This window comes from Tyto alba, unplaced genomic scaffold, assembly GCF_018691265.1.
Source record: "Tyto alba isolate M040663 unplaced genomic scaffold, T.alba_DEE_v4.0 Super-Scaffold_18, whole genome shotgun sequence".
NCBI lineage: Eukaryota > Metazoa > Chordata > Aves > Strigiformes > Tytonidae > Tyto > Tyto alba.
Genome location: NW_024881280.1, coordinates 7,152,698 through 7,180,010, shown reverse-complemented (window position 1 = coordinate 7,180,010; position 27,313 = coordinate 7,152,698). Strand labels below are relative to the sequence as shown.

The 27,313-nt window shown below is 45.4% G+C and overlaps 2 protein-coding genes across 3 annotated transcripts; one reads left to right on the top strand and one right to left on the bottom strand.

The window, feature by feature from the left end:
• On the top strand, positions 1–7,803 carry PPP1R14D (protein phosphatase 1 regulatory inhibitor subunit 14D). The gene is made up of 4 exons (XM_009969362.3): positions 1–457; positions 4,576–4,671; positions 4,884–4,916; positions 6,958–7,803. Exons 1-4 carry the CDS (start codon positions 275–277, stop codon positions 7,024–7,026), a joined length of 381 nt encoding a protein of 126 aa, XP_009967664.1. The 5' UTR covers positions 1–274; the 3' UTR covers positions 7,027–7,803.
• Positions 5,029–23,692, bottom strand: ZFYVE19 (zinc finger FYVE-type containing 19). Of its 2 annotated transcripts, XR_006165143.1 has the most exons (12): positions 23,383–23,692; positions 22,667–22,788; positions 20,789–20,842; positions 20,069–20,229; positions 18,682–18,827; positions 17,829–17,943; positions 17,070–17,279; positions 16,484–16,563; positions 15,654–15,764; positions 14,084–14,226; positions 12,511–12,678; positions 5,029–7,375 (listed from the first exon to the last, which is right to left on the bottom strand). XR_006165143.1 is itself a non-coding variant. In XM_042790791.1 (11 exons), exons 1-11 carry the CDS (start codon positions 23,434–23,436, stop codon positions 12,612–12,614), a joined length of 1,263 nt encoding a protein of 420 aa, XP_042646725.1. In that variant the 5' UTR covers positions 23,437–23,692; the 3' UTR covers positions 12,145–12,611. The 2 variants fall into 2 exon arrangements, 1 of the variants encoding a protein (XP_042646725.1); XM_042790791.1 differs by lacking the exon at positions 5,029–7,375 and having other exon boundaries at positions 12,145–12,678.
• Between the last annotated feature and the right edge of the window lie 3,621 nt (positions 23,693–27,313).

Here is a 27,313-nt window from a genome sequence, read left to right as displayed (position 1 = left end):
GCTCCTGTCAGCACAGGCGATGGTGAAACCCAAGAATCTGCTGCTGTAATTCTGCCTGCAGAGCCTGGCTGCTGCCCCGGCCGTGCGGCCTCCCCCACCTCTCTCCCTGGGATCGCCAATGCTGGTCGCCTTCCGTGTCTGCGAGGAGCTTCTGTGGTGAGCTGCTAGCTGCACAGAGGCGTCGGGTAAAGGAGACGGAGGAAAGGAGTGAGGGAGCCCGTGGGGAGGCCAGTTCCTGCCGTCGGAGGAGGAGGAGGAGGAGGAGGAGGTGAGCATGGCCAGCAACTCCAGCGCACTGCCCCGGGTGACTTTCCAGACGCCAGAGAAACCTGGGGAGGAATCATCACACAGGAAACTGGGCAAGTTAACCATCAAGTACAACCGCAAAGACCTACAGCGCTGGCTCGACCTGGAGGAATGGATCAACGCCCAGCTGCAGGAGCTGTACCAGTGCCGGGTGAGTGGCTGGGGCAAATCAGCCCCTCGCTCCTCAGTTAAATGGGACAAGTTTGCTTGTTCTGCCTTGCTGGAAATAGCTTCTCATCCTCAGTGTTTGTTAGGTACCTTATTGCCACCTGCTACAGCACCTCTCCAACTGGTGTGTCTGCAGTCAGAGAAGCTCGCACCAGTATGACCCAACTAGCTTTAAACTGCCTGGGTTTGCACCTGCTGCGGGGGAGTAGCTATTGCTCAGCAGAAGTAGCAGAACCTAGAGAGGTGTACCAACCCGGGATGCTGCTGCTTGCTGAGCGCCATGCAGTGAGTGGCTTTGCTGCAAGCAGTATCTAAGCTAGCTGGGTTAGAGTTACCAGGGTGTCCTTGTATCTTTTGGCCACAACGGTGTAGCTATAGCTGCTGTTTGAATGAAATGCTCTGGATAACGCTGTATCTGTAGCTGCAGAGTCTGGACACACTACTGGCATCAGGGGAAGAAAAGTCAAAAAAAAACCCAAACCCAAACCAACCCATGCTTAAATGTAGAGAACTTATGCCTTCATCTTCACAAATCCCCTGAGCTGTCTTCCTTGCCTGAACTTCCCTTTGCACCAGGAACAGTCCTTCCTAAATTATTCCTGCTTATCTGAGAGTTTTCCCACTAAGAAAGATCCAGGAGTGCCTAGGTCCAGCACTGGAATGGTACCAGTCTTTACTTGAGCTGTTGCAGGGTACCTGACATTTTTTTTCTTCAGGGTGGTGTGACATTTAAGTCAGGTTCCAGCGCTAGCTGGGTACACTGAAATTTTAACCTGGTAGTATCGCTCCTATTTGTATTTTGTGCTTAGGTGGATGGCACTTACACTGGGAACTTTCAGAAGGGATGGTGCTTTTCCATGTTTGAGATAATTTGTTTGGAGTATGGTACGAGACAAGGTGAAAGGATTTCCCCCATTGTACATCACAGTCTTAAACCCATTCAAATAGCTTGGCTGCAAATAGCAGACAATGTAACACAACATAGCTTTCTTGACTCACAACCCAGTGCATCTCCAACAGAAGACTCAGATGCGTTTGACAGATTGTGTAAGACACCTTATTCATGTCCTGGATGGGGACAGGCTAAAATGAACTGTCAAGTGTAATCTGCCCTGTTTTCTGTATTTGTACCCCAGCACAGTGTTAAGCACATTTTTGAGATACAAGGGAAAAAGAGCTGTTGATTGCTTAGTCTTCCACTCTGAGCATTAGCAGTTTCAAATTACAATCAACAGTGAAAGTGGACATGTTAGAGCAGTCCAGGAAAGGCAATTTTTGTGCTGTATGCCATGACGGTACAGAGAAGCTTTTGCCTGTGCCAGCTGATTTTCTGGGCCTGAGAGCCATAGAATGATCTCAGCTCCGCGGCTGAAGAGCCAAACTGCAGGAACTGTCTCTAAGGCTTTTATTATTGTTGTTTCTGTTGTTGTTTATTACTATTATCATCATTTTCTGTGTGATGGTTTCCTGTTTGATATTTGTGGGAACATACCAGGTTCTTATGCCATGCTGGGGGAGAAAAATAGTTAGTTTCTGTTTTCATTTATGTGATATGCAAAGAACATGCAGCAGAAAACAAATATGGAGAAAAAGGTCCTCGCTTCTGTTGCAAATGCTGGGCTCCTCAGCAAATGAGTATATCACTGCTCCTGTTAATTAAAGTTCTGAGACTTCTCAAACAATTTTATAGTTTGTTTAGGAAAAATGGCAAAGGATAAGAGCTCATAATCCCTTCAAGGCTTTATTGTGAATTTCCAGTTGTATTCTATGGTTTGTAAAACGATAGTAGTTAATTCTCATCTATATCTTAGGCCTCTTGATAATGCATTATGAAACATTACATAGCGTACATAGGAGCAAGTGTTATCGCTAGACCTAGTCAGACAGGCAAAACTCAGCGTGTCTTGGAAGCGCTAGAGCAGTGGTCCTGGTGAGCGAAGGCTGCTCAAAGGAGCAGGGGCAGTGACAGTGCCGCCTGCCAGCTATGCCTGCACTGGCATTTCAGGGACTGTCCCTGAAGTTAGCAGCTCAGTTCAGAGAGCCCTTAGCCTGACTGTTGAGATTTGCCGGAGATAAGCAAGGAGAACGGCTGCTGCTGATGTGAGTAACAGAACATCTTGCCTTTGGGGGAATTATTGAAGTTGTAAAGGGAAAATTTGGGTTTGGTTTGGGTTTGGTGTTTTTTTTTTTTTTTTTTTTTTTTTTGAGATAGATGAGAAGCACTTGGTATGACCTGTAACGTGACCCAAGATGAGGCTCCCTGTATGCTACTCTTACTTGCCCAAGTCTACAGATGTACACTTGTAAAGGTGCCAGAAAAACAAGTCAGGTTATGTTATCACTTCTGGTTTTCTGAGAATTAGGAGCTGTTTACTGTCATCAGGAGAGCTGCCCAAAAGGGAGATTTCTTTCCCTACTACAGAATCCCAGCAGGCACAAGTGAGAAATCGAGCCGTGTCCTTACAGGAACAGATTGCTGGTGGATTACCTTTGCTAGCACCTCTCCAGCACAACAGGTTTCCCAACTTCCTGGTGCATTTGGGCCAACCTAGGAGATTTGCTACCAGGAACTGTGTAACGTGATGCTGTGCCAGGTCAAAGACTGTTAATAGGGTACAACAGGGGGTTGCATAGGTTCTTTCCAAATAAATACGTGTGCCACAGTAAATTACTTGTAATCACAGGTGTCCAGCAGGTCCTCCTGCCCTCCTCTGTGCATCGTGGCAAGACTATTTAGTCAGCCCTGTTAGTCTGGGCTTCCTTGGATCCACTGACTTCCATTACACTGTCTCTCTGTCAGCTTCTTCTTTTGCTCCACTTGCCCTTGGCAGTGCAGTGTTCCTCGGTGTCTTCCAGAAACCCGTGTGACAGACATTGCAGATTCAAATGCCAGCAAGGTTAGCTCAGACATCGCCTCCTGATCCTGATAATCTGAATGCTATGCTATTTACAGTCTTGAGGCTTTTTGCAACAAAACTAGGACTCAAGAGACTGTTTTGATTTTTGAGATGATCCCCTGCACGTGGAAGTCAGCAGACCATCCATACTAGGACCAGAAAACCATAGGGAGTTCCCACCCTTTCTCACCCTCCTGGCCTATTTAGCTTCTTAGCCAGAGACAAAGTCAGGCTGGACCAACAGCCATTGTCCAAACAGGCACATGAGAACTATTACTTTTAAGAAGAAATGTTGTGTGGTTGCAGTACAATGTATTTAACTGTGTTTTATTACTTATTGTTAAGTCAGCTGTGTAACAAAGCTGAACAAAGGTTTTCTGCTTCCTCTCTGGCTTGGTACCAGAGGCTGCTCAGAACAAGTTTCTTTTTTTCCTGTAAGTATTGCCTTTATTGTTTAATGTTTTACATACATATCCATAAACGCTCCCCAGCAATCAAGTACTGTGCTGTTTACTCAGTATCCTTATTCTGCTGATTACTACGTTAAAATATCACTCATGTTGTGTTGTCAAAGATTCATTTTGCAAATAACGTTGGGAACCACTGCCTGCTTTCCTTACAGTCTTGTAGAGACATGGGGGGCTTTACAAACGTTTCCAGCTAACACCCCCATGCATTACAAGATCATCACTCCTATAACCAAAGCCTGGGGCCTTAGTATAAATACCAACTGTGAATTTAGCCTAAATTCTCCATGTATTAGTTGTGCCTAGGATTAAGGATTTCTGTTTGGTGAACACTTGTGCACACTCTTCATAGATGAGGGTTGGCCCAGGCTGGCTTACACTGCACTGCAGTTGGCAATTGCAGTTGGCTATTCTTGAAAGGGTCTTCCCACGATGGACAACTGTCCCTGAGCAGTAGTATCAAGTGTTGAGGTGGGAAAAGACAAAGAATGTGTACCTCGGAACGTGTGGCTGTAGCAGACACCACAAAGGGGCTGGAATCTGTGCCCTCTTTATAAATCATCTCAAAATAAGGAGGTTCTTGTATCTTGACTTCAACTTTGCAGCATAGTTTTAATGTAATTGGTTCTTTCTCAGCTGATCAGTTCTTTAAAGATGGCCTCTAGAGTTCTTAGAAATGTGAAGGTTTACTATGTTTTTTGATTTGTGGTTTGTGTTTTTTTTTTTTTTTTTTTTAGCTAAGAGAGGAAACAGAGGCAGCAGCTCCTGAACCACAAATTGATCTTGAAGATCTCCTGGAGGTCCCTAATGAAGAACAGAAATTAAAACTACAGGTCAGATAGAAGGACTTGGTGACTTTTAGTTAGGGACTCCCTTCATAAAGAGAAGTAGTGGTGTGTGGGGTACAAAATATGTATATACGGTGTTGCATGCTGCTTCCCTGTGCCTTAGCCTGTCAAATGTAGTGAGATTATATACCCTTTTTATAGCAAGGGGAGAATAGGTCAGCTCATAAAATACTAAATTACTCCTCCTTGGTTTCTAGGAAATCCTCCATGAGTGCTCCAGCCCCACAGAGGTGAGTGAAGCACCATCAATATATGTGTGTTATACTGTGCTGTAAGAGTGTGTCTCTGTTGCTGCTTGGCCAAATAGCCAAGATACTACTATGCCTAACATGATGCTGCAGATTTGTTTAATTCCCAATGGGAGATGTTTGCCACTTTATTCTGCTGTGTTAGAAAAATACATGTAAATCTACATGGATGAGCTGAATGCAGAGCAGTGGAGCAAACAAGGAAGTATGCTTTACAACCAAAGAAAGTTCATTCCATGTTTTGGACATCCTAAGATCACCAGGCTGAGTTGCTATTTGGTCTTCAGTGTAGAAAAGCCATAGACAGTGATACAGCTCACATAACTGTCTTGCACACTGTTAACTAAATGCATTCTTAGCTTAAACCACGCTAGTGTTAGGAGTGACAAGAATGTAGGATGGCCCTCAATTGGATCAGACAGATAATTGTTGAGCAGTACCCACATAAATTAGTTTTATATATTTTTCTTTTCCCATGTGAACTTTACAAATACTGGTTCTGAGTTAGAGAGTTAAAGAAATTCCACAAACTGCCACAATGTCCAAAGGAGTGGAGCCCCATACTTAGCAGCATAGTGCACAGACCACAGAGCAGTTGCCTTCAATGAGCTGCATACCTGTGCAAAACGGGGCACCTCTCACTGCCTCAGTCACACGCACTGCATGTGAACGCTGTGCCTGGACACCGTTCATCAGCCTTCACATCCTGTCGAGCCTCTGTAGCTGTACGGCGATGAACGCGCAGAAAATGAGGTGGATGCATGACCATCACCGAAATTAAACTCGGCTGCAGCAGTGATTACAGATAGTCTCCTAGCAGGGGTTCAGCTGACAAGGCTGGCAGAATGAAAATAGTTTTGTGTCTGAATTTCAGATCTTGGGTAAGAACCCCACATTCCCAGAGAGATAACTGAAGAGTTTGTGCTACTAATTCACAAGCCATGAAAGTGTCTTGCAGACAGCATGTTACTTGCCCACTACAGTTACTGCTGTCCCACTGGCAAAAATATGTACTTTCACCCCGGTAATCCTGAATCCAGTCCCCCTGAAAGATCACAGCAGTCTATTTGCAGAAAGCAGACAGAGGAAAAACTGGTTTCCTCTGAAGGAACTGACAAAGGTGTGTGTGATCCTAGGCATTTACCTCCAGAGCATGCTGTGACAAGCAAGCTCTGATCACCCAGGTGAGGAAGCTGGGCTTCCCCACAGCACAAATGGTAACAAGCTGCAATACTTCCAGTGACCTTGCCTAATTACAAGGACATGTAGCTATCTCTTTGGGTGAAGAAAGGCTGTATGCTCCTTTATAGTGATGTTAGCTGTCACACAGAGGGTGAAGTTTGCACTGCTCACATTGACTTCTGCTTGGAATAACCAGATGGTCCAGTTTAGTTCATAGTCCTTGGCTGTGTCAGCAAAGTAGTCGGGGTTTATCTCCATTAACTGCTCATCCATCTGCTCTGCCTGTCCTCAACCCCTGCTCCAGGTTATCATTAGTCCTATGTGTGTTTTGCTCCACCTCTATTCTGTCAGCCACTTCCTTGTAGAATTGGCACAGCTTTGGGATGGTTTGCAATCCACACCATGGATCTTTACAGGTTCAACAAGAGGGACAGCTTGCTTTGCCCTAGATTGGGAGGGCAGCAGAAGTGGGCAGGAGGTTATGGTGGCAACAGGAAGGAGTGGAATCTAACAGAGGACAACAGCATCCCAGGTCATCTCAGGGTGGAAAAAGCAGGTATCTGGGCTGAAGAAGGGCAGGCTGGCTCCTGGGGAGAAAGTGAACGTGGCTGCTGCAGAGGATGACAGTGGAAGGGAAGTAGAGAGGCTTTTAAACCCTTCTCATCCATCAAAAGGTCTCCTCTCCTAAGCTAAAAGATAGGTTTGCTCAATACATACGAAAATTCTGGTTTCTGTTCAACATGAAGGCGAAGGTGGGAATAAACCAAGTGCCGTAGTACTCTTTGGGCTGGCAAGCACTGGAATTAACATGATACCCTTCTTCAAACAATTCTCATTGTAGGACTTCATTACGGAATTGCTTAGTCGATTGAAAGGTCTCCGGAGAGTCACCAATCCTCAGAAGAAATGACCTTGCCCACGTGGAACAACCAGCTTCGGTCACAGGGAAATGTGTATCTTCCCCCCCAAAAACCAGGATCAGCAACATCACTTCAGAATATGTTTAGGACTTACTGTTATTGAGAAACATCACCAAGTTTGTGAACTTTGTACCAGTGGTTTGAAGTCTCCACTCCTTCCAGATCTACGCACAGAGCAGGGAACCAGATTGTACATTTTCCTGATTCTTAAAGGGCATGTTAACCTGGGGAAGAGGACAAGACGTCATTCCTTTAGTTTCTTCTAGGAATTTCCATGCTGGCTGAGGAGCACTGAACACAATTCTCAGGAGCTCATCAAGACTTCTTTCTTTCCGTACACTGTAAGGAAAACAAGGCATTGGTTATCACTCATTCATCAACATGGAAAATCAGTTACTGTTAAGATGCACCCTGTTTCAGTCTGGCTGGGGCCCAGCTGTGATCTGACTGTTACTGCTGTACCTGACTCCACAGCGTTGCAAGTACTTTGTAAGTCTTATTAAGCCTCTGTTATTCATGAAGGTTGGACAGAAAATATACAGTAGGATGGAAGGAAAATGTTCGAGCGCACCTGGTCTATTTAAGGGGAAGTTAGTGAAACAGCTGGTAAGACTAATGGAAGAGAGATTGTTTTTCCTTTTTGTGGAATTTAGGACTTAATGATTTAGAAGCGTCTTCTAAAGAGCAAGGTCTGGCAATGATTTTTCTCATAATTTAAAAAGATGTTGGAAAAATGCTTATTTTGTATATTAAAACAGAGAAAACCAGCTGTGCACTGCTTGCTTTTTCTCTCTTTTTAGGCACTAAAGAAAAACTGAACTGAAAAATACCTGCTCCCAATTTTCCTGCAGGGAGCATCTCGGAGCGAGCCTTTTGCAAACAGGTATGTCCCACAAATGTGAAATGAAGTAGGACACACTGTCTTGCTGAACAAACTCTTCTGGCTACAACTAATGTGTGGCTGGAAAAATACAGAGGAAACTACATCCAGCCTCTCAGCAAGTCAGTAACTTGACACATCTGGCTAGGAAATAAGCCAGCAAATGGAGGTTGATTGCTTCAGCAGAGCAGACTCTCACAGTGTCCTGCCCCTACACTCTCATGCCTGCCACTCGAACACCAGAGATGAGTTGCTGTGCCCCATCCAGAGGGGCTCCTCTGTACCAGCACGTTCAAAGCTAGCTTTTGAGTATGTTTTGTCAGACAGGGACAGGAGGGCCCAACTCTGGGACAAAAAGGACCTGCAGATTAGCGAACAAACAAGAACTCTTGGGCTGTACGATGTAGTTGGACTAAAATACGTTTGTCTTTTCACCTTTATCAGTAACAGGGTGATGACTATTACCTTTTGCTTCCCTCCTATTTTCCACCAGAAGTGTCAGTGAACAAGCTGTGGTCTCTGCACATCTCTGAGAGGACAAAATCCAAGCTGCACTAACAACTGTGATGTAAGGGCAACAGCCTCCTGGAAGTTAGCAAGCCATGCAGCTCGTATCTTGTCCTAAGGCTGCTCCCAGAAGCTCTAAGCCTCCACCCACTGGGTTGGAGAAATGGCCTTTCTTTTTCAGGTTCACATATATGACTATGCTAGCCCTAGGGACATGCCATTTTTGGCTTAGTAAGGGGATAAGAGGGCATGCCTGCCCTCCTGAAATCTCAACGTTGTAAGTAAAATAACAACAAAATTAAATCCAGAGCTGCACTGGTTGAGGATCTGGCGTTGCTCATGGACTGACACCTGCTAAGACTCCTATACCACACCTCTTCAGGAAGGAGAGCAGCACACCAACAGAGCTATGAGCACTGTTAAAAACACATACTGGGTTCAAACTGAAGTTCAAGTGGAATATCTAGGTGAACAGGCCCTGAGCTGAGTGTCCTAAACTAGAGCTGTAATTAACTGCAGAACAGTAGTGCACAGAACTCCAGATTAATTATGTACCCTACCAGAAGGCACTCTCTCTGCTGTGCTGTGAGAGCACAAAGACCTGAGATGCCTCTCCCCTGGCCTGAGAGAGAGATTTTCTTCACCCTGGGCATTGTTCTGTATTCCCTCACTGGAGTGATGCAAAGAATTTTTTTCTATGTTTTAAGGCAGACATCGTTAGATCCCAGGAAAAAAGCAGTTTTTGAAGCCCTGCTTGACAGAACGTGTCCTTGTGCTTTTCCTGCAAGTAGCAGCAAGAAGAGTAAGCTGCAGGTCCTATGATGTGCAGTTGATTCTGATATGTAAGGACATCACTACCCCATGAGCGCTTCATGTCAGCACAGTGTGATCACGAGGGCAAAGCAAGATGTAGCCAGTGCTAGATGATTTCTCAGCTCGATGATTTTCTAGTGCAAAAGAAAAACATAAGGCAATCAGAGCAACTTCTTTTTATTTAGTTCTTCAAAGTAGTAAGTCATACTTGCTTTTATTTACTTCTTAGCTGTTTTCAGCCATCCATAGAGATATACTAACAGGCAGACTAAATAAAGTTTTTTTTTTTTTTTTTTTTTACAAACAGCTTCTGGTTAACTTTGCTGTTTCTCAGCACCGTCACTAGCATAAGGCTGTAATGTTTGGTATGCAGATACCATGAAAGAACGTTTCTTTAAAGGAACTTTGCCCTCTTGATTATATCAAGATAACTCAGAATGTATGCAAGTTCATGTGCTTTATTCTAATGGGAGGTTTATGAAGGTGTATAAAATAAACCTTTAATGCAATTTTTTCCCTTAGTTATGATCAACACTTATATCACCTTTAAAAATATTCTGGCCTCTACCTTTGGACACATGACCATGTTACAGCACTTGAAACAACGTGCACACCCCTGAACCACAGCAAATGCAAGTTAATGCAGTCTGTCTAAAATGAAACCTCTCTTTGCAAACTAATCTGAGTTCCACCTTGTGTTATTCTGAATTCTTGTTAGGGTGGAGCCCACATTTGATAGTTCACATACAAAACATTTTGAAAGGGAAAGAAAATCTTCTGCGCCCTCATGGCATGCTACAAAAACAGAAGCTGATTCTCTTCCTTGAAGATACAAACTCTCTTCAGTCCCTGGGTGGCTATGACTGAAGTTGATTTGGCCTGTCAGGGACTGATTGTTTACCACTATCTCTCCTTGTTTACCAGCACCTTTTCAAGGACTAAGCAACACAGCTAAAAGTGCACTTCCCCCTTAAAGGTCATGCAGCACTCCTCTTTCACAATGACAGATTGAGCTGGGTTTGCTTCCTGCAGATAGCTGATCTAGGTGCCCCTTCTACCCTTCCTACATGGAGGTCTCTGAGACAACCGCTACAGTGGGGATGGCTTTCCTGGGGAAAGTGGTTGGGCTGCCACTGAAATGGCCAATTACATGCAGAAAGCTCAGCAGCCACAAAAATGTCCATTAGTGGTAGAGGGAAAGCATCAGCATGTGTGTGTATGACTGAAGAGACTCTTCCAGGTATGACTAAGTTCTATTTCAGGTATTGGGTTGGGTACGTTTCTGGATTCCTTGGGATGGCCCCACAGAAACCAATCTGGGAAACTAAACCAACTGCTTCTGGCTGTAACCTGCTCCTTTACTACTGACGTGAACAGGGCAGGGCTTACAAGGCAGAGGCTGCCTAACTGCACAAGGAGCTCAAAGCTTGGTTGTGGCTGATGAAGCATTCAAAGTATTGCAAATTGTGCACCAACTTATACCAAGATATTAAAAAAAAAAAAAAAAAAAGAGCTGCTCTAAAGCAAGAATTCAAATGTCTACTAACTGCTTTGAAAGGACACAGACTGAAGCCCAACGGAGTGGATCTGTCTTGGAAGAAACATAAGAACGGGTATTTGCTCCTTCTCCTGTACATGTAAAACACAAAGGATTTAACCCAAGACAGAATTGGACTGTCTCCTATCAGACTAATTATCCAGGTCAAATAGCAATGAAAAAGTGACACTGCTACAATAACACAAAGCCAGAACAGCCTTGTTTTCAAGACTGCAAGATTCTCAGGGCAGTAACTCTCTACTTAAATTTTGTGTAACACAGAGCTTACTGTGAGCTCTTGTATCAGAACAACTCAAATAGTTTTCCTACCTACCTGTCCCAAAGAGACAGGCACTGGTGACGTGAGGACTGCCAGGAGAAAGAGGATCCTCCACAAGAATCAGGTTTTTCTACCCCTTCCTAACAAAGGGTTTTGGCAGCACTGCTTATATCTGCTTGCAATTTTTAGTGTGTTAATCTGAAGTATCACTATTCTGCACTGACTGATCCAGGTTTCTGTTGAAGGGCCTGATGCAGTCCAGTATGTTAGTGCAAACCCACCTTCAGCAGTAGTTTAACTTATTTGCTGTGCTCTGACCAGGGGTGGCTGAGGTGCAGGCAAACACTATTTCGTCAACTCACCTACAGAGGCAGTGACCTTAAGCCCAGGGGAAGGGCAGACAGCTGGGAGCGGCAGTGTCAAACCAGACAGGCAAGATTCACTGGAAACTCCCTGTCAAAGGCAAATCCTTGAGATTTTTGCCATTGGAATTTGTCAGCCTTACAGTGCTGTCTCAGAAGTCCTGGGAAAAGCTCATCCTGATGGGATATGAGGGTCAATTTAGGGCAAGTTTAGTTAGGTATTTGAAACAATTCTGAGTGCTTTGGTCATCAGCAAGTGCCACTTGCATCCGGACTGTCTCCAAGGAGGGATATGAGCATATTAAACTGAGCTTCTCTCATAGCCAGATAAGGAGCATCACACAGGTAACATCTGTATCCTACCAGGGGACCAAACAATAAGCAGAGCCAAACCCCACTTTCAGACTAATATACAACTCTTCCAGACTAACATACTGCTCTTATGGACCACATGGAACCTCAGCATAGCCACTGCAGACCACAATGCTGAGCATCTCTAGGCAGATTACCTTTACAAAGCATCCTTCGAGTACGTGAGCAACGCTGCCCACCCAGGCAGAGCAACCCCTGCACCTTTTCCAACCACACCACAGAAACGTTTTTGACGACTTTGGGGTCCTTCATTTCATTCCCTAAGCCACTTGACCCTAGGACTAACATACCATTACAAGAGGGCAAGAGTGTGTAAAGGGCTATCAGGCATTTCCAGGACAGACTTTAACCACGGGCCTCCATAAATAGTTTTTATTATGCTTTGGAAGTTCTCATCACACATGTGATCACGATGTAGACAGTTTTCTTAGTGCAAAGTGCTTTGCTGCCTCTTGAACCAATGTGTAAGCTGTTAGCAAAAGCAGGAAGTTACTTACCAGCCAGTCAGTACTGCCTTAAACACACATCTTTACTGCTACCCGCATTGCCTTACCGTCTGTGTTTTATAGACTCGTATTCACCTCCTCACATCAAGTCCTCATTTACCCCCAAGCATGCACAGCAAACCCTGCACTTCTCTGGTTGTATTTGTGAGGACAAAGTCACACACCCTCCAAACATCTCTCAGATTACAGCACATCCTTTAACTGTCCAAAACATCACCCATTTTGGCTGCAAATCCACTTGGCCTCTTCCCATCTGGGCGGCTCCTCTCTTTTCCCGTTCTTCATCTCTTTTTCTGCCTGTGAAGAGTGTGATTGCTTCTACTTGCAAGGAAGATGATAGCGGGAGGTGTGGTGGTCCTTCAGGTCAAACTCATCATGGCCTTCCCTGAGAAGCAAACACAAAGTGCAGTCAGAAATAAAGACCCAGGAAGGGAACTCACACTTAGCCATTGTACGAGATGTCTCCCAGCAGCCCTTAACTAGAAACCTATCCCAAGGTTAGCTGTGAGGACCCGACTGGCAGCCACGTGGGCTGACTAAAGATATTTGCTTGTAACAGAAACCTGAGGTGCTTTGTGGAAAGGTCTGCTCACCCTTGCTTGCTGGAATGGGAAATGACAACAAGTCTCTCTGCCTCTTTCCCTCTTTAAGAGATTCCTGTAACTGGTGGCTCATTTCAGCACCATGTCTGTGACTTCCAGGCAAATTAGTAACTCCTATGAGAACAGTCAAAATGACAGTCTGCTCCACACAACTCTGAAAACTAACTGTTGTGGCTAAAATGCAGTGTATTGGCAGCTGCCCTAACCGTGCTCAGAAGCAGGCAGTGCTGAGCAAGACAGAAGCCTGCATCTGCAGCATGCAACTGATACACTCACCTGCCAGACTGCCGATTCTGCTTCTACTGATGTCTGCTGTCTTGTTTGTCTGTTTTGTTTTAAATCATCTGACATTGCCAGTCATAGGTTTTCTTACCATTTTCATATGTTCTCTCCCACTCCATTTTCACCTCTCCACAATAATATTTGCAGGAAATGAGAGAACATACACAAAAGCATCTTTTACTATCCCAACCAGATTCTCAGCATCCTGCTGCCTAAATGTCATCCAGAACTAATCTGAGAACTCAGATAACTACCTAACATTCTGAGGCCTGAAAAAGAGAAGCCACACAAACTGTGACAAATAGTTTTGTATTCAAACGAACTAACCCTCCAAATCTGAGACATGCAACTTTTTTGTCAAAAAAATCAAGCTACACGTATTTAAGAACCAGGACTATAGCTGCTGCAAGGCCTGACTGAGGAAAAAAAGTTTACCCATACATATTTCAACAAAAATTTTTTTATATCGTTGAAGACTGCAGAGTCTCAACCTAAGAAAAGCCTCAGGAATTCATATGATCTGATTTCCCCTCTTATGGGAATCCAGCCAGATCACCCATCAATGTCACTAACAAGCCATAGGAGTCTCTGAACAATGGTCTCGCTTATCCCATCCCACGCAATGCAGCACATCAGCTGCTCCAGAAAACACCCAGACAATGTGCCCAAACATGCGCTGGAGCAGTACTGACAGAACATTTCTGTCTAGGACCAGTTTAGATCCTAAAGCCTGGGATAACTACTGATTGCAAAAAGTATTTCCGTAACTACTAGCATTCAGCTCAGATCTGGGTTCCTCAAATCTTCCCTCCTACTGCCAGCTTTTCTGCCCAATGGGAAGAACAAACAAAAGCGGCCAAGCTTACCCGTGACCTGCCTCAGACCGAGAGGGACTGCGAGACTTACTGAAAACAGCGCTGGCAGTAGAGGTCCCCGTCGCAGCCGTGGCAGCGCAAAGTGGCATCTTCATTGCAGATACAGCACCAGGGTAACTCATCCTCATCACTGTCATCTGCCCTGGCAAGAGCTGTGGTGGTTGGAGTCCAGCTCTAATTCACAAAGAAAACAGAGACGCAGAATTCAAACCCCAGGAGAGACGATAGAGGACTTTTATTGTAATGCATGATGGCCACGATGACATGTCACACAGTTCACAGGTCACGCTCTGTCGATCCTAAGTCTGTGAGATGAATGTGCCCAGAGCCCAAGAATAGGCTCCATATGAATGTCTCTAGATTGTTAAATAAAAACCCCAAGGTACTCCCTATCATTTGCTCATGAATCTATGTTGCTTGGAAGGTAAACAAATATTCACCCTCATTTAGTGTCTACAGCACTACACACTAACATTGTCCATACTGTGTTAAGGGCATGAAACCCAGATCTTCTGGCAGGCACCACAGCAACATCAAATATGACTGACAATCTCTGCTGCAAAAGCCAGCAGTTTTGTTGAAAGCAGTTACATGGGAAGGGAGAGCAGTGGGGGGCTTGTTTACTCCCTGTTATAGAAAGAAAACTGTGGGACAAAGGAAGTGATTTGCAAAGAGGCCCCTATTATTGATTTGTACCTGAGGTCGGGCCAAAAGGATCTTCTGAAATCATCATCTAAAATCTATCCATAAGGCCATCTATTGTCTCCTTCTGCTTTACAGACAACTATTGTGGAACTGAACAGCCATGCACACACTGGGACACGGTGTCTGGACGCTGGCAAAGGCAGCTTCCTAACACAACAGCAGTAAGATGGCACTACCTTTTACATCGGTAATCCCAGAAGCGCAAGGTGGCATACCTATGAGATGGATGTTTTCATTAATGCTTACAATTAAATAATTTCCTCTACCGGGACAGGCCTGTCAGGTGTCTGTGAGTCAGAGGTCCATTTAATTCTTGTAATATACATTAGAGAAGGTGTATGTATTTCCATAATAGGCTGGAATCCATTCTGAGCATAGGGTATCTTGTTACTAATTCCTTCCTCTCATGTTATATGAGAATACAGACAGTTGATTAGTATCTAGAGGTTCTACTCCGCACATGCTGAAAGCACTGGCAAACCTCCCACTTACCCTGGTTCAAGCTGTATAGTACTAGACTGTGGCCTTCTTGGTCTAATTGTATTAGTGAGTTAAAAATCCCCTCTCTAATACCCATCTTGTGAGGTTTATGCTAACTTCTCTGGGTTTAGAGGACACCATTCCATTTAGCAGAAATCCAGCCTGAAAGGAAATGTATTCCAGGGAGAAATTCCTTTTAAAAGTACATCTTTTTTAAAGTAAAGATGATGACTCGTAGCTGTGCTCAGGGCTGGTCAGCCCCAAAGAAACCACTCAGCTTGTCTGCTCTGGAGAAGTTGGTTAGGTTTTTTTTTTATTGCATCAAGCCTAGGATACAGCAAACTTTTGCTGCAGAACTGTACTCTCCTGAGACCCTGGAACACATCATTTCAAGAGAACCTGACCAGCTCACTGACCTTTTGCTTTGCTTTCATATGCAGGTTCTGTTGTGAAGGTCCTGGTTGGGTGGTCTGATCTGGAGGAATGTTGAATCCACTTGCTTCATCCAGGGCTGCTTCCTCTGTGAGCTGGTAACAACAGAAAGCAAAAAGCCTCTTGTTTCAAACACAGCTGGGAGCCTCATTCTAGGCTCTAAACCTCCTGCTCTTCTCCTTGCTCTCATGCAGTAACTGGAGATGACAAGGCTGAATACATCTGGTGTTCTCCAGGCAGATGTGACCTTGCTCTGTCTGCACTCCAAACAGTGTGTGTACATGGGAACAGTCAACGCAGCAGCAGGGGTGTTCAGCTAACATACTGTGCTTTGCAGTGCAGCTATGAGCAGACCCTCAACATCATGCTAATCACACATGCATGGTCTGCAATCAGGCAGAAACTTAAGCACAGAAAGCTTGTGTCTGCCTGCGAGACAATTCATAGCCATTTTAGAGAGAAATCTAGGCATAAGCTGCTCTAAATAGCACACATTTCATCATCCATGTTCTAGCTGGGTGGGGGAAAAGATGAAACAAGTAAGAAAGTACCAGCAGAGTGGGGCTGGAGGGGAGACACACACCACAAGAGACACTAGGTATGAATGAGAAAGACAATGTGACAGACTAGAAGTGATGCTGTCAATCGCCTGTAGCTGAACGGCCCATGGGAGCTACTATTGGAAAAGCACTTGGTGGGGAAGGAATGAAACTCTGCCCAGGAACAGAAACATCCTTTGCATGCTCACCAGGTAACATACACGCTGGAAATAACTGAGAAGAAGATAAACAAGGCCACAGCTGCCACTTCTGACCTGTTTTAGCACTCGGCGAATGGCTTCCTCCTCAGCCACTTCCTCATCGCTGTCAGGGAGTTTATAGGTTTCCAGTGTAACTGCAGGAGTAAGAGACAGGAGACTGTCACCCGCACCTGCCTCAAACCTTGTGCCCACTTAGGTGCCAGAGACAATCCTTTGTGGCATGAGCTGGTTTTGGCATTCTGGCTCTGGCACAGACAGATCCTTTTCAGATGGGGACTCCTCAAAAAGGGTGTTACTGTTTGTTTTTAATACTGAAAGAGGGAAGGGAAAAAATCCCCATCAAAACCAGAGCTTTGCTTTCTAAAAGCTTTGTTAACCTTACCAGAGCATGCTAGAATTATCTCAAAGGGTGCAACACAAAGCAGTCTGACCTTACAGCTCTGGCCTTTACCCTCAACTAAGATCTTTTATACTGACTTCATGATGAACCAACCTGTACAACTTTACAGGTAGAACCACATCTCAGTCTGTTTCTTGCAGAACGGAGGAATTAAATGGATAAACATCTTTCAGAAAAGAAATTACTCTGTCACAGGAGCTTGGTTTCTCTCTTGGCACTGTATTCTTGCCTGCTACCCACCTTTCTCTGGGTCCTCGCCTCGGAGTGCTGCCAGCCTCTTGGCAACTTGTAGGATCTTTTCCTGCCTAGTGTTCTCTTCCCGCAGCTCAGCAGCAGCTTCTGCCAGAAGTTTATTCTTCTCTTCCTCTAGCTGTTTTGGGTCCAGATTTGCAGGGCAAACACAATCTTCACTTTCCCGATTGAGATCATTCAACCTTTGGCTACTAACAGCTGCAAACAGACACAGAGAACACGCTGGTGACTCAGTAGCAATGTTCCTTGGGCACAGACAATACAACTAAAGGAACAGTATGAGAGCAGCTTGCTGCTCTCCATTAATCTGAGTAATAATGGAAGAAGGCATGCCACAGTAGGATCCGCACTGTAGGTGAAGAGTGAGCTAATCTGTGTTTTACAGTGAGATTAGAGGAAGCACCACAGTTAGGAAGATAATGGTATCCCAGGATCCAGTGTTTTGTAACAGAGCACAGGTGCGTTAGGAGTAGTAACGCACCCAGGGAGGGATCTCCTTTGAGAAACAGGGGAGCAATCTGAATAATACAACCCTGAGAAGAAGGAACCATCTCGAGCCAAAGAAAATGAGACGCAGTATGGAGTCGGATGGCTGCTCTTGGTCAGTCTGGGAGTCATACCTGGGAGATAAGAACAAACTGGACATCCAGCTCACCTGTAAGCTAGGCAGGGAGGCACATATTCCCTTCTCACTGTAGCACATACATTATTAGACAGAAACAGGTCTTTGGAACCCAAAATAGATACCTTGAGGCTGGACTCTTGGTCTGTGATCTTCATCAATGGCAACTTCCTCAGACAGTTGAGTTAACAGGTCATCTGTCTGCTGGACCAGACTTCTGGTATCAGGAGGTTGGTGTACCTAAGAAACAAGGAGGGCACAGGAAAAAACAAATGAGAGGGAAGTAGCATGCTCAATCAAAGGAAAAGTTTGGTGCTGAATGTATAGGATACGCTGCTGGGTCCCAACCCCAGCTCTGCCACTCCCTCAGATGTAAATGAAGTGCCATCCTCAACAGTGCCAGCCGGCAGCCCCACCGAGGCCTGTGATAACAGCTGGGTGTGCAGCACTGCCCAAAAAGGAGCATGAGGAAATGATTTCCCAGGGACAATACCATTCACATAGGCTTTGAAGGTATATATCCAACTCACTTCTCTGCAATCTCAGACTAACCACTCTGTGCTTCTATTCTTGGAATAATTAACAGGATTTTGCCCAGCTGGGATGCAGTGATAACCACGAGATACAGTTAGAAGGTAGGACTGATAAGCTCTGAATGTAGACAAGCATCTCTGAACAAATATCAGACCGCTTAGGTATACAGATGGGTTGCTAGGAAAAAACTTAGCATCTATTGTTAAAAGTAAACACAAGAACTACATTTGACATAAAGGAACATACTGCATTCAAATTGAAGCAGTGAACTGGTAAAGGCTGGCCATTTGCTTCTGGAGGAATGACACAAACAGAAAACAGATTTCTGAAGGGAGGCACCTGGACGCAGAAAAGCTGAAGAAGGAAGAACAACTAACATCCTGGGACACCGGTTACTGTTTCAGCTCAGAATATATTGCTGGCTAAAGAGCTGAGGGAGCTTACAGGTCTGGGAGCCAGGGAAGGAGGAGCTCTCCCCTGCAGGACAGCCAACCGGTCCTCCATTTCCTGTGTGGATGGAACAGGTCCCCGGCAGTCCTCCTTCAGGGCAGCCAGCCTAGCTTCGATCTCAGCCTGAGTGGGGATGGACTCTGCAATTCAGAATAACCCAAGGGAGGAGATTACTCTGTTACTGAAAACAAAAGGTTTCACATTTATTTTTCTTAATACTGTGTTTCGTTCTGGAATCAGACCCAAGCATCTGAGGAAAAACCTCCCTCAGCCCTTGATGTGAATGAGGGATCATACGGCAGTGACCCAGAGACTACCCTAACACGAACTGCTATCCTTTTCTTCCAAGTCCTTGCCTCCTTCACAGCTTATGTCCTAGACTTAAGGCAAGTATTAGAGTAATGTAATTTGACAATCAGCTAACTCTGGATACTAGGGACAAGCAGAGAAATGTCATTTAGGCAGTACAGCCCATTGCTCCCGTATCTCTTAATGTAATTCTAGGCATATCAGACTGAAACCCTCTCCTGGGTTTCAGGACGAGAGAAAACGGCCTAAAATTGTGCCGGGGAGGTTTAGATTGGATATTAGGAAAAATTTCTTTACTGAAAGGTTGACAAGCATTGGAACTGGCTGCCCAGGGGAGTAGTTGAGTCACCAGCCCTGAAGGTATTTTAAAAGATGTGTAGATGTGGTGCTTAGGGACGTGGTTTAGCAGTGGACTTGGCAGCCTTAGGTGAACAGTTGGACTCGATGATCATAAAGGTCTTTTCCAACCTAAATGATTCTATGACAATCAGGTAACCACTTTGCAATGTGTTACTTCCTTTTTAGAGATCACACACAATTTTTTAAGTAGTTTATTCTCCCACAAGCACCAGAAGTCTGTCCTAGAACCCGATAGCTGGGGACTAGGATCGGAGTCCTTTTACTCTTCTGTGAAGCGAGGCTAGCCAGAACATAACCCCACACAGACTGGCACTGCTGTTGCCTAGGACAATGACATACAGGAAACCTTCTGCAAAATAGTTTAGCCAAAACCCCTCATTTCATTCTGCTCCTATTGGGCTTGACACAGGCTTTCACTCCAAACAATGGAAAATGAGAGAGTGATTTTACAGGTAAGGTATTTCCCCAAAACTGAGAAGCAATTCAAGGGAAAACCCAAGAAGCAAAAAGAAATTGGAATGTTAATCTAAAAATCATTGTAGAATCTGGCCATTGTGGCATCAGGATGTGGATGCTCTGTCCAATTTTAACCCTTCAATTCCCTAAAAAGGCAGGCTCTGAATGCCCAGCACTTCCCTCTCCCTCCAGGTTCCACGTTTCCCAAGTAGTAGTGTTCCCACCCAAGGTACCTCCAGTATCCTCCAAAACTCACTTGGTTTCCTTTCCTCCCTGAGCCTCTCCAGTCTCTCTGCAATAGCTCTATCCTCTTTTGAGAGCCCCTGGTATCTGGAGACTGCTTGACCTGGGGGTTTTGCAGCTGCCTTCTGTTGTTCTCTCAGCTGGTTTTGCTTAGCCTCAAAAGCTGCTACACGCCTGTGACAAGGATGGAAAAAAAGACACGACAATTGAGAACAGGGATTTAAACCCTGAGATATGAAAACATCCTCTGTGAACCCAAGAGGCTATATGAAGAACATTGGTGCAGAACAGAACAGAAACCACTCCTTCCTGTACCAGGCTCGCCCATATCAGCACAGAGAGGTACTCCCAAGACTAAGGAAAACCTTAGCTCACAGGAACAGCACACCTGGCACCATTTCCTAAGAGATAAGGAACATTTCACCACCAGGTTCCTGTTTCCAAGCCAACCCCCATCAAACATAGGCAGGTGTCTCTTCAGAAGTCTATTCAAAAGTGCACACACCCCACCTCCCCAATCAAGCAAAAACCCCAAACAACAAAACAAAAGCCCCATCTGTTGGAAGTCTGGGAAAAGCAAAACAAGTGAAGAAACTGCTTAATCTAACTCTAAACAAGCAAATACCCACATCACAACCCCCGCTTTTGTTGGTCTCTATAGGGGAAGAGGAGTGAGGGCCTGAAAGGCTACTCTGCAACAGAAACAACCATCTGATTGGCAAGTGCAACTCACTTTTTGTAGTTCTCTGGTGGTGACCATTTTGCTGAACTGCTTTGAGGTTCCTCTCTGGAAGACAAGAGCAACAATTTCTCTGAACTCAAGATACTGGCAATGCTTCACTCATCTAGTCTGTTAACTCAAGAGGAATCAGTATACATTTCTCAAACTCCCGATACAGCCCCTTTCATAACCTCATTAATATGGAGAACGATCAGCTTATGGAAGGGATTAAGATAATATAGCTGCCTGGGAAAGCAGGGGACTTAATTTCTCGTCCTTTAGTCCAGTTGTTTTGCATCTGGACAAAAGGTGATTTAATATGGTCACCAGCAATCCAAAGGAGGAGGGCCTGAAACACCCTTGCCTCCCACAGTCTGCACCTCCCAATTCAGAGAGCCCATAGAGAGAGCAGTTAGGTAAGACTCCCAGTGTAATTAGCTTCCATGCAGAACACTCTGAAAAGAGCTGTGGCATGAAACAAACACACAATTATATAATGCACAAGCTAAACAAAATGTTTAAAAAATTATGATATAACCTCCAGTATCATAATGACATCTTCTAGCACACCTGAATGCTGCACACCACAAACACATCTTGTGTAACTATCTTCTACTTTGTGGTATTCAGGTTGAGCTGATAAACTACACACTTACATAAGGTAGTTGACATATTTTATTAATTCTTAGAAGTCACAGCTACAAACACATCTGCACTGTGCTATGGCCTGTATAGCAACAAATGAATGCAATGCTGTCATACAGCTTTCCAGTTCTAAGGTTTCAGTTCTGAAAGCTATTTGCATGAAGAATAACAAAATATGCAGCTTACAGAGCTGCAGACTATGTGTATTATCTACCTGCTACCCAGTCAGCGAGGATTTTTTTATGCTGTAACTCTATAGTACTGATATTAAACAGATGAGAAAATCAAAACAAAACAAACATGGAGAAAGGCTGCTCTGTTCTCTTAATGGCTTGGGATTTGTAATGGGAAATCAGGAAATTTCAAAACTGAAAGACTGAATACTGTATTTGCACCATCAATAGCTCACATTGTTTCATGAGCCAGTGCTTCTGAAATGAAGGCCCCTGCTAATGAGAGGCTCTTCTCCTTTAGACACCTGCAGAGTCAGAAAATTTCCCGCTTGCTGCTTAAAATTCCTTGCTATAGGAGAGAATTGAGGAAGAGAGGTAAGAGAAATGCTAGAGAAGGAAGAGGACATGGAAGAATTGGTTGAGAGGGGTTGTGGTGTACACTTGTGCTCTTGTGTCACTTGTTCACCTGTATAACCCATACTGCTACTGAAATACATTTTTTTTTGTTTTCAACAGGCAATCTACAGGTTATGTTTGCAAATATTTTCTTTACTTTTAAAAGCAAACTGATTTTAGGCTACAAAATTTTAAGTCTTTGGGCTACGCATAGCTGAGATCCCTCAACAATGAGCATTTGTGTCACTGTTTGCCTGCAGAGGTAATAACACTTTGAACATCTTATTGTCAGGCCATTTAACTACCACACATCTGAAAAGACTGCCAGTGCTTTCAAAGAGGTGTAGATTTCTGGGCAAAAACACAGTGGATCTTAACCTGGTCTCATCTATCTAAGATATCCACAGGCATTCACTGCACATCCATTAAGATTTAAACCTGGTTCTTTCAGACTGTCACCACAAAGAACAGCCTCACAAATCCCAATTCCTATGTCTGGACAGCACAGCTCATGTAACAGCAGTTCAGTAACGGCCTGGCTTGAAACTCCAGGGCACAGGCAGCGCGCACACACAAGTGCAAGGCACAGCTCTCACACAGAAATCCGCAACCCAGCCCTGGGATGCTAAATGAAAAAACAAAGCAGGACACTGTCTTTGAGTGAAGATGGTCTTACCCAGTTAGTTTTCCGTGGCATTGCTTGCACACCTTCTGCTGAGCGCTTCCACAGCGGGGAACAACAGCACTGAAGCTAAGGCAGCCCAAGCAGAACGACCGTCCACAGTTTTTGCATCCACACTGCGGAGATACAAGAGGGGGGCAGGACAAGGTTTTGTCACTTAGTCACCATACACACCCCCATTGCTCTGGCTGGCCACACACAGGAACAAGGCCCTTGCCAAGGTGTGCTAAAAGCAACACTGGGGTGATGCTGATTTTTGAAGAGAACTGTATCATTAGCTGATGGTGATACGGAAACTCTTGAGAGCCTTTGAGCACCAGCACATAACTCCTGCTGAAGGCAGAGACGCCATTTCAACCCATAAGATAATAAAGTGGTGTGGGGGGAATTCTCCCTCAAATATTAGAACAAGGGGATGGCATCCAATGACAAATTCTCCCTTGAATATTGGAATGGCATCCAGTGACGATTTTTTTTTTTTTTCCCCTGCAGTAATCACGCATATTTAAGGACATATTGAAACCAGGCACCCCCATCAAGGCTTAATTGAGAAATAAGCAAGGGCAGCAACGCCCGAATAGATGCTGGGCGGGAAGCGTGGCTCGGCGCCGGGCGAGGCGGGTCCCCGGCTCCCCCCTCAGCCCCTCGCCCTGCGGGGGAGGCACCCGCGGGACCGGCCGGCCCTGACCCCCCCCCTCAGCCGGACTTGCCTCTTTCTTGAAGACAGAGAACTTGGACGCACAGCCATAGCACCGGCTATCCATGGCGTTACCGGAGCACCGCCCGGCGCCAAGCTCCGCGGTTCTCCCCCACAAGGGCCCTTTAGCCGCCGCAGCCCCAAAGCGCGGCAGCCAGCCGGGGCTACCGGCAACGGGGAGGCCGAGGCACCGACCGCCCGCCCCTCGCCCAGCCGGCAGCACGGCCCGATGGGAGCTGTAGTCCTTCGAGCCGCCTCCAGCCGGCACTCGGCCGATAAAACTACGCTGTCCAGGGCTCCGGGAGAAACGCGTCGCTGCCCGGCGCCCGAAAACACCCGGTTGTACGGCGCGATGCGTTGCGGTACCCGTCAGGCTGGGGGGCGCCCGTGCCCGCCGGGAGCGCGGGCAGGCGCCATTTCCCGGCCGGCACGGCGCCGGGGCTGAGGGGCCGCTGAGCCTCAGGGCGATGGCGGCGGGCCGGCCGGCGCTCGCGGGGCTGGGCAGCGCCTGTCCCCTGCGCCCCCGCTCGCCGGGGAGGGCGCGCACAGGGCGGGCGGCCGCCGGCTCGGCCCCGCTGGCCGCGGCCTAGCCGTCTTCCTCGGGCGTTCGCGGCCCCCGCGTTAGCGAAAGGCGCGGCCGCTTTAGAAGGGGGAGAGGGAGGACGGGCAGGCTGGGTGCTTTCGCTGGATTCTCGTTGTGCGGTTAAGCAGCTGCTTTGCAACAGTTTCATTGTGGCAGCTGTACACCCGTGTCCACCATGCTCCTAGTACAGCAGACGTTAGTTGGATGTTGCATTTTTGCCCACCAGCTGTCACTGGGTGTTAATAAGACAAAAAAAAAGGTGTATTCTCTAATGCTGACAGGGTTGTGCTCAAGTTACTCTGTTTTTTTTCCTTAAACCTGTGGTAACATCGTTCGGAAGAGCATGAAATCAGCTGAAGTGCAAAACACCCGTTATCCCCAGCCAATACCTCTGCCAGTGTTTGCGTGCCTTCAGAAGTGAATGTCCTACAGTGTTTGTAAAAAAAAACCCAAAACTTAATGAGTGTAGTTCTGGGTACCATTGGTTCATATGAGTCATCTTGTTAATCGCATAGGTTTGCAATTACATTTTGCATTCTTTCCAGTTTAATAGATAAATCCACACTAAAAACCTACACAATTAAATTAGGAAACTGATCTACTAAAGAAAGAAAGACTCATTAGTATCTGAACAAAGCTAAAATCAAAGAAAAAATATTGGGGTTTTCCCTCTCAAGATTTTTTTTTGCCTTTTTTTTTTTTTTAATAGTGAAGAACATTAGAAAGGCAACTGTATAAAATTTGGAAGCTAAGCTTTGCACCTGCCCAGCAAATGTATTAGAGACCACCTGGAAATTCCTGGTACTGTAAGCATAAAGGAGGGAATTGAGACAAATCTAAAACAGATTTTTCTCAAAGAAAAGACTCAATTTGATATTGTCTTCACTATTGAGCTTGTGAATTGGAAAAGAGGAAGAGGAAATTTCAGTGTTATAATGCAACCTACTGATTGACAGGTGTAATTTGGAATGCCACTCCAATACAAAACAAGCAGTGACCCAGAGAACCTTCCTATTCAGAGAGCACTACCAGCAGAGGCACACAGGAGGGAGCAAGACAGTTAAAGAAATCAAACTTCCCTGCTTAGAAACGCCTCAGCTGAATTTGAAGGATGGAACTGAGAGTTGTGAACAGGGAGGAGAAGACCTTACCCTCTGGAGAAGGGGAAGGAGGGACGGTGATGTTCCCATGCTGGTGCCCACCAGAGGGGGGCCGGCCCCCACGGTCCTCCCAGCTCCTGCTCCAGAAGGCCATTTGGCAGTTGTTGCACATTAAGTTGTACGTTCTCTGTCCTACATAGCTATAGCTGCAAATGCTATGTTCTTCTCTAGCTTGCTTTGAAACTGTGCCCCGGTGTATTAGACTTGGCCTTCATAATCTTGGGGATTGATTACTATAAGGAAACACATCTAGGAGTAAAACTTTTAGTCTGAAAAAGTTCAAATTAATTCAAAATGTGGCCATCTGCCTACTAAGTCTCCCAGGCTGAAATGTTTCTCCTTGAAGTTCAGTGTAATAAAAAGGGCAGATCATCCCCACAGTGAAATTGAAAACTGAGTTTCAGTACTCTCTTGCTGTTTCCACAGGCTCATTTTCTTCTTCTAGATGAGGAACCAACTGTACTATCTGCATGCCAAAAGCTGCCCATATTTTCTCTCAAGGCATGAGGGGTATGGGTCCTGAGGGGTATGGGTCATGTGAAGAGTGAAGTCAGGACCCTGAATTTTAGGAAATCAAAATTCCAGCTGTTCAAGGATCTAGTCCGTAGGACCCCCTGGGAAACTGCCCTCGGGGACAGAGGAGCAGAACAGAGCTGGCAGATCTTTAGGGATGCTTTCCATAGGGCACAAGAGCTCTCGATCTCCAGGTGTAAGAAATCAGGAAAGGAAAGCAAGAGACCAGCATGGTTGAGTTGAGACCTGCTGGTCAAACTAAAGGGCAAGAAGGAAATGGACAGGCAGTGGAAGCAGGGACAGATATCCTGGGAAGAGTACAGGGATGGGGTCAGGAAGGCCAAGGCACAGCTGGAGCTGAACTTAGCAAGGGATGCAATGAATAATAACAAGGGCTTCTACAGGCATGTCAGCCAGAAAAGGCAGGTCAAAGAAAGCATACCCCCCCGATGAACACAACTGGCAAACTGGTAACAATGGACGAGAAGGCCCTAGGGAGACCTTATTGCAGCCTTTCAGTGTGGGAGCTTATAAGAAAGATGAGGCCAAACATTTTAGCAGGGCCTGTTGCAATATGACAAGGGGTAATGGTTCTAAACTAAAGGAGGGTAGACTTACATTAGATAAAAAGAAGATTTTTTTTTTTTATAGTGAGGGTGGTGAGGTGCTGGCCCAGGTTGCCCAGAGCAGCTGTGGCTGCCCCCTCCCTGGAAGGGTTCAAGGCCAGGTTGGATGGGGCTGGGAGCACCCTGGGCTGGGGGAAGGTGCCCCTGCTCATGGCAGGGGGGTTGGAACTAGATGACCTTTAAAGGTCTCTTCCAACCCAAACTATTCTGTGATTGTATGTCTGGAGTTCTAGTCACGCAAGCAAGCACCATCTCAACCGCAGTTATTTACTTATGTAAGGAAAATGTGTTTCAAATTAAACACAAAAACCCCAACCTATGAGTAGTACATTTTTTGTGTGTTTCTGTAGTGCTTTATTCCAGGCTGTTTTTCTCCTACAGCAATAATTAACAGCGCTCTCTTTTGTTTCTTACAGATTACAAAAGCATACCACTCACAGGCCCCCATTTGCCTCCCAGAGAGGAACCTGGGCAGTCCCAAAGCAGGTGAGATTGGAATACATGGAAACAAACACTGTTGTCTCTTCCACATGCACAGGCTTGTGAAAGTGGATCTCTCTTAGCACAGATCTGGTTTTGTACACAATTAAGGTAATACCTGTTTGTATCATGAGGTATATACATATATAGGAACACATATGTATTCATCACTGCTAGATACCTCTGTTTAAGGTTGAATCCTTACATGTTGGATGCTAACTTTCATTAGAACCTGTCAAAATCCTCCTATGGTGGTATGTGAATCCTAAACTTTTAGCTATATTGTCCGTTGTGTCTACTGGCTGGTCACTCTTAATTCATATATCTCTGAATATAAATGTTAATAGCAAGCTTATAAATTGTTTTTATATATGGGCAATGCCTGGTGTGGGAAGATTATTGTCTGTTAGATGCAGGTCCCCTTACACTGTGCAGTTGGGTACACCTAAGATCTTAGCAGGGTTTGTGAATCCTACAGCTTCTCCGTTTAAGATTCACAATGAACTGTGGGTGAAAATGAGCAGCAGTCATTAAAAGAAGGATGCCATTCATCAGGATGCTTTGTGTCCTGCATTTTCCTGT

Excerpts from the sequence above, each read along its gene's own strand:
- ZFYVE19 (XM_042790791.1), bottom strand. The coding sequence starts at position 23,436 with ATGGATAGCCGGTGCTATGGCTGTGCGTCCAAGTTCTCTGTCTTCAAG. Across the intron at positions 20,843-22,666 it reads TGCCACGGAAAACTAACTGG|AGAGGAACCTCAAAGCAGTT; the intron begins GTAAGACCATCT and ends CTTGTCTTCCAG. Across the intron at positions 18,828-20,068 it reads CAGGGAGGAAAGGAAACCAA|AGTCCATCCCCACTCAGGCT; the intron begins GTGAGTTTTGGA and ends TCTGAATTGCAG.
- PPP1R14D (XM_009969362.3), top strand. The coding sequence starts at position 275 with ATGGCCAGCAACTCCAGCGCACTGCCCCGGGTGACTTTCCAGACGCCA. Across the intron at positions 458-4,575 it reads AGGAGCTGTACCAGTGCCGG|CTAAGAGAGGAAACAGAGGC; the intron begins GTGAGTGGCTGG and ends TTTTTTTTTTAG. Across the intron at positions 4,917-6,957 it reads AGTGCTCCAGCCCCACAGAG|GACTTCATTACGGAATTGCT; the intron begins GTGAGTGAAGCA and ends TTCTCATTGTAG.